This window comes from Podarcis erhardii, assembly GCF_964252035.2.
Source record: "Podarcis erhardii genome assembly, chromosome: 7".
In the NCBI taxonomy this organism is placed as follows: Eukaryota; Metazoa; Chordata; class Lepidosauria; order Squamata; family Lacertidae; genus Podarcis; species Podarcis erhardii.
The window spans coordinates 69,165,559-69,171,810 of NC_138511.1; the positions used below are offsets into that span (position 1 = coordinate 69,165,559).

General features: G+C 45.0%; 1 protein-coding gene across 1 annotated transcript; it reads right to left on the minus strand.

The window, feature by feature from the left end:
• Positions 1-1,650: 1,650 nt before the first annotated feature.
• Positions 1,651-4,751, minus strand: ID3 (inhibitor of DNA binding 3). Its single transcript, XM_081871734.1, has 3 exons — positions 4,265-4,751; positions 3,281-3,350; positions 1,651-2,513 (listed from the first exon to the last, which is right to left on the minus strand). The coding sequence occupies exons 1-2, from the start codon at positions 4,589-4,591 to the stop codon at positions 3,294-3,296; spliced, it is 384 nt and encodes a 127-aa protein (XP_081727860.1). The 5' UTR covers positions 4,592-4,751; the 3' UTR covers positions 1,651-2,513; positions 3,281-3,293.
• Positions 4,752-6,252: the final 1,501 nt, after the last annotated feature.

Consider the following 6,252-nt stretch of genomic DNA (forward strand, 5'->3'; position numbering starts at 1 on the left):
ATCGAACAGGATCACCCAGAGATCAACCGTAGATTGCGATCAACAGGTTGAACGTCCCGGATATATACAATCCCTACTGAAACTGGAGTGACCTGCTCAGGACTAATCACTGAATGTTAGCTAAGCAGAGGTTGGAACAAAGATCTATTTGCACAACTGACCATCGTGGCTTCAGAATATAGTGAGATTCCAGAGAATCACAAGCATATCAAGTACAAGTACTGGTTGGATGACACTGTATTTTTTTAATTTAAAAAAACAACCACCCCCCCACCTTAAGCAATTGTGTACCACATAGGGCAGTGAAAAAGCGCTTTGACTTCCAATGACCTAAAGTGTTGCAAAGGCAGAGAGAGGTATGCTTTGCATTGGCCTGTGCCAGCAAGACAATCAGGCTAAGACTGGCAGATGCTCAGTTGAAGAACTGCAATAGATCAGTAACTGCCGGCTGCTTTGCCAACTTTCAACTAGGCGTAAATTCCCAGCCTGCAACTGGCAGCTACCTTGGGATCTTGCTCAGCTTTGCCATTTAAGCATGGGAGAATGATTTACTAGTTCAAACTAGGTTTTTTGCATAGGCAGAGGACAGAAGCAAAGAAATACAATGTTGATGTCTGGAGTGCATGTGCAAGTGGTCAAATGCAACCACTTAGTATTATGTCCATGCTGCAGATGCAAGGACTGAGGCAGAGACCCAATTGTTGTCTTCCAAGATTACCTAGTGAGTTCAGAGATTCAAACCAGGGACTTAACAGCTTCTTTTTTCATCACCCAACACCAGCTCAAAGAGTGCCTTCTTTTTATGCTTGCTTGTTAACACTTCTCACTGTTTAACTCACCCATCAAGAGTTCTGGATTAAATATGAATGAACTGTACAGTTGTTTATATGTTGCTTCCACAAGCCATGACTCTATAACACCCATCCCAGGATCCCTTGGAGAGCTGTGTTAATTGTGCTTCCCAACTGCACCCCAAAAATATTGGTGCCGTAAGCAACTATGTGGGTGGTTCGTGCAGCTGGTACAGCCCTGTGTTTGTCCCATTTCCACACAACTCCATTAGAATGGCATCTCTGTTGAGCGCCAGCTGCCTCAGAGGCTCCCTAAAGAGTTTCAGTGGAGAACACCTTCGGTTGCTGCCTACAGTGCACACAAGTTGTTTTAACACCACCAATAACATTTGCAATATTGTTTATAGCTGGTTCAGCCAATTCCACCTAGCAGATAACTGGATGTTTTCCTCCAAGGCTTCAACACTCATCAACATTTGCCTTTTTTTGTTGTTGGTGGTTAAAGGCTACTGGAGTGGTCAAAACGAGGCAGCAGCCATTGCACCTATTTTAGGAAACTGCAGTTGCTGCAAGACAAAGAGTTTCCAAGTTTTAAGGGGATTATAATCTGTAGGATCTTCAGATCAGCCATCACCAACCTGGTGGGAGTCCCATTTTGGGGACTACAGATCCCACCAGCCCCAGCCAACACAACCATACTGGCCAGGGCTGATGGGAGTTGTAGTCCAAAAAATCTGGAGGCCACCATGTTGGGCCAGGACGGCTCAGAATACCTCAAGTGTTTATAAAGAGATGTGAAAGGTGATGGTGGTGTTCTGGTCTAAGAACTTTTTCCACCCTCCCAAAAAGTTTTCAGATGTTGTTTTTTAAAAAAACCAGCTTAAAATTTATTATGTAAGAAACTTTTATAAAAAGTTTTTTTTTTTAACCAAAGGAAGTACAATTCATGGATGCAGAAATTAACCTTCCTGCCAAAAAAAGGTACATGTGTTCTCTCTATTATAGAGTTCAACAATAAAAACCATGAGGCGAAACAGCCCCAAGACGCCTCAGTTTTCATGTTCTTGAAAGTCCCCTTCCACCCCCCAAAAAAAATGATGTTAAAAAACTATAATCCAAAATATACATACAAGCTGCATATCTGCAAAGTTTTGTTTTTTTTGTTGCCCTTTTTTCTGAGCAAACGACAGATCAGTCCACATTTGTCACAAGTTGTTGCAATGTTGGAAGTGTGCGATTTCACTAAGAAATCTCCCGACCAGGATCAACGAGAAAAATCTGATGGCTCAGAGCTTTAAAAAAAAACCAAAAACCGTCCCGACACACACACGCACACACAAACAAACCCCACAAAGTTTCTTCTTGTGCAATACAGCAATCCGATAGTTAAATCTGAGAGTGGATTAAAAGGTGGGCTTGCTTTCAACCCGCCCGCCCCCCTCCTCTGGCCTGCAAATTTTGTTTTCAGGCAGTTGGAAGAGAACAGCAGACTGAGGGCATAAAGTTGTTTCTGGAAGTCCAGTCAAGGCATCTGAAACTGCCAGGCAAGACCCATGTTCCACAGTTTATCTGGAAGATAATGATGGAGGTCTCTCCATTACTGGATGCACGGGGTTAAAACATCAGATCCTTTCCCCACTCAAGATCTTTTTCTCTCTCTCCTCTTCTTCTATCTTCTGTCTCACTGGAGAGAACCAAGTGTCAGGATCCCACACCTGCAGTCTGAAAAAAGGGGGAGGGAGGGAGGGGGAGGAGGCGGGAGAGAAAGACATGTCAGTTTCAGCAACAGATCAGAGGCAGGTCTGCAGACATCCTGGCGCCAGAGAGGAAGCTTCTATTTACCTCCAGCTGATAAGGAATCAGGAGCCAACACTCTAAGCTGGAGGTTTGCTAATTGGCACCAAAAATCTAAAGCAGGCGGGGCAGCAGAGGGTGGAATGAAATGGACCCTTCTGTTTTCTAACTTTCTGCAGATGTATCTAAAATTACAGATTCTGAGGGAGGGGACAAACTCTTTAGTGGTGTCTTCCCGACTTTAAAAAAAAAAGAGAGAAGAAAGAAGAGGGGGAGAGAAGAGAAGAGAGGGAGAGAGAGAGAGAGAAAGAAGAAGAGTGCCTCTTGATTCAGTGATTTCAACAGGGCTGTTTAAGCAGCTGCAGAGACTTAAAGCTATAAAAAGAATGACATTGTAAAAATAATGACTCCATTTACAGGCAAAAGCATGGAGGCATCTGAGGCTGCTGCCTTATTGCCAAGCAGTGACAAGGGGCTCTAAAGACCACAATCTGTTCCAGGGAGGGCAGTCAAGTAGGACTACTCTGGAGTAAACATTGGGGTGCAAATCTAGATTTCTAGACTGACTGTAGGGTTTTTAAAAAAATATTTTGGTGGTTGTTTTTTTAATAAAAACTGCTAATGACCAGGGAAGTGTCTTGCTGGTTGAGATCGGGGATGGGGGAAAAATAATTTGGGTATTTCTTGGCTGTTACCTGTTTTAAGAGGTTAGTGGCAGAGATTCCTCTCCTCTTTTGAGCAAAGTTCTGATGCCAGCTCTGCAGCCTATGGGACAAGGGGAGAGAAGCGTTAAGGAGATATTGAGTTCACAGTTTAATATACGCCACATGATACAAAAAAATAAAGATTTAGAACAGTGAGTAAGTAGTCTTTGAGAATCGGTTTGCTGCACACAAGACCATGATCCTATTGACTTTTCAGTGGGATTTCTGCTGAGCAACACCTATTGACTGACAATGCAAGCCTAGCCTCGTCAGAAGTCCCACTACATTCAACAGGGTTTACTCCCAGGAAAATGCCTCAGATTGCAGCCTGAAGGGACAGTAGTGCCAATTCAATTTTCATCAAATGTCCTTAGGATCAGAACCCAAGATTGCTATCTTGGATCCTGCTCAAGTAGTCCCACTGAAACTGGGATCCCAAGCACTTTATTAAGATTAAAAAACACACCCCACCACCACCAAATAAATACAGCGGATCTTCTTTTGGAGGTAAAACATTTAGGATCACAGTTTAGACCCCGCTGACGGCACAGTTGTCAGCGGAACCAAAAGCGTCCATAAATCCCTCCCTCCCCACACATATGGCAGAGAAGAGCGCAAACTGTGCGCCTATTCCCGAGCAAGCAAAGTACTCCCGCAGCCCATTTGCGATAGGACTCCACAGCCTTAGAGGCGCGCGCAGTTTGCTCAAGGCTGGATAGCGCAAAGGACGGATTATCTCGCGACCCACTGCAATTTGCCTTACAGCGCTCTGCGGACCGCAGGCAGGACGACGCGGCTCCCGCTGGTGCCCGTTAGATCATTACTTTAACTCATAACCCAAATTAGCCTAGATGGCGCGTCTATAGTAACAGCATTTTCTCCGGCTCCCCCCCCCCCCGCCCCTCAACCTTGTGTGCGCCCACGAAGGCTCCCTGGGTTTTCGCCCCCTCTTCCTTCTAAGGGAAATCTCCTTACTTTTAAAGAGAGTAGGGAAGTCTCGGCTGCAGACGGATCTTGCCCCTTCTTCGCCTGCTCCTCCAGCACGATCTGCAGGTCAAAGATGTAGTCGATGACGTGCTGCAAGATTTCCACTTGGCTGACTTTGGTGCCTTGCGGGATGCCCGGCACCAGCTCCCGCAGCTTGGAATAGCAGTCGTTCATGTCGTAAAGGAGGTTCATGGGCTCCTCCAGAGCCGGGCTCTTGTTGTTCGTTCCCCGGGTGATGGCGAGGCTCTGATCTGAGAGGCAGCACACGGCTTCGTAGCAGCTCCTGACCGATCTGACGGGGCTGATGGCTTTCATGGCAGCGAAGGAGGAGAGAGGGATTTGCAGAAGGGCAAGGTTTCCTTCCTTAAGGCGGAGAAGCGAGCGAACGATCGATCGATCCTGCCCCGGCCTGGTTAATTCTCTATTGTGCACACACAGAAGATGCTTCTTTGCAAAAAAAACCGAGGGCTGTCACCCCGCTCTGCTTTTATAGCCGAGTGTGAGCGCTCAAGCCCGCCCGCTGATGCAAATGAGCCACCGCGTTCCCCCTCCCACTCCCCTTCGCTCTGATGACAGCGAAAATGTTGGAATGGAACGTTTACAAGATGGTTAAACTGCAAAACAGGTTTCTATTGGCTTCGGCTGACACCGAATAGCAGAGGACATCAAAGGAATGAGGAAGCTCTGATTACAAAGAAGGAGGGGCCAGCTATCAAAAGCGCTTCCTTCCTTCCCTCCCCCTTTCGCTCTCTCTATTCCATTCAATTAAACAGTTAAATTCGAAATGTGTGCAATTCGCCTTGTCCGATTTAATTCTTATATTTGGGTATGATTATTAGTCTTATAAAGGGGGAGGGAAGGAGAGCTATATTGCCGAGAAAAAAAGGGCACATTTTTCTATTACTGCTTTTCTGCCTTCACCCAGCCCTTAAAACGTTCAGGAGCCATAAATCCCATCACGGCAGAGAAATTTCCCAAGGTTTTAGATTTTTTCCCCTCCTCCTCCTCTTCAGGGTTTGGGGGAGGGAATCTTGTAAGGACTTAGTGCCGCCTTGTTCCTCAATTTGCTACTCATATGACCTCCAGACTTTCTGGCGTCAGGAATTATCTTGTGACCAAGTTAAAAAAAAAAAATTAATTGCGGGAAAGCTGAGGCTACGATGGAGAAAGCAGATTTCAGCCAGCAATAATGGTAGTGAAACGTGTGTGAGGGAAGGGGGGGCGGCGGAGGAGATTATGGGGAAATTACTTACAAGTCATAATTTACTTGATAAACAAATAAACAGGCACACAAAAATCCAGGCAATACATTGCTAAGATATTTTAGGACAACAGGATTATTTTTCCGACTGAAAAGAAAAAGCGGGCAGGAAAGAGGAACTTTGGCCCTGTCTGAATTCCCTGTCCTACATACCTGAACAATATATGTGTTTGGGAACCCATTAAACGGGCTGTAATCCTGTGCACATTTGCATGGAAGGAAATCTCATAGGGGCTTATTTCCAAGTAGACAGGTAAATATATAGAGAGAGGTGCTTTTAAATCTGCTTTTCACTTTAACTGTTGATTTTAATCATATTTTTAAATACATGTCTTAAACTTTTTCTTTATTGACTATTTTAACTCTCTTGTTGACCACGTAGAGCTTCCATGTACAATCAAGTGGTATATAGCTTCTGTTAAATAAAATAAATAAAAGGATGGTGCTTTGTGAATATATTGGGTTGTATCCAGTCAGTGGGACTTGGGTCACAATGAATTTGAGGCTCACAGAATCATAGAATTGTAGAGCTGAAAGGGGGTCCCAAGGGTGATCTAGTCCAGCCCCCCTGCAATACAGGAATCTCAGCTAAAGCATCCACAACAGATGGCCATCATAAGTTTTCAACAGAACAAGCAGGTCCGACTGGCCATTATGTGGGAATCTGCAGCAATAGCTGTTCCACCTTGCACAAGCTCATACAAATCTTTTCACC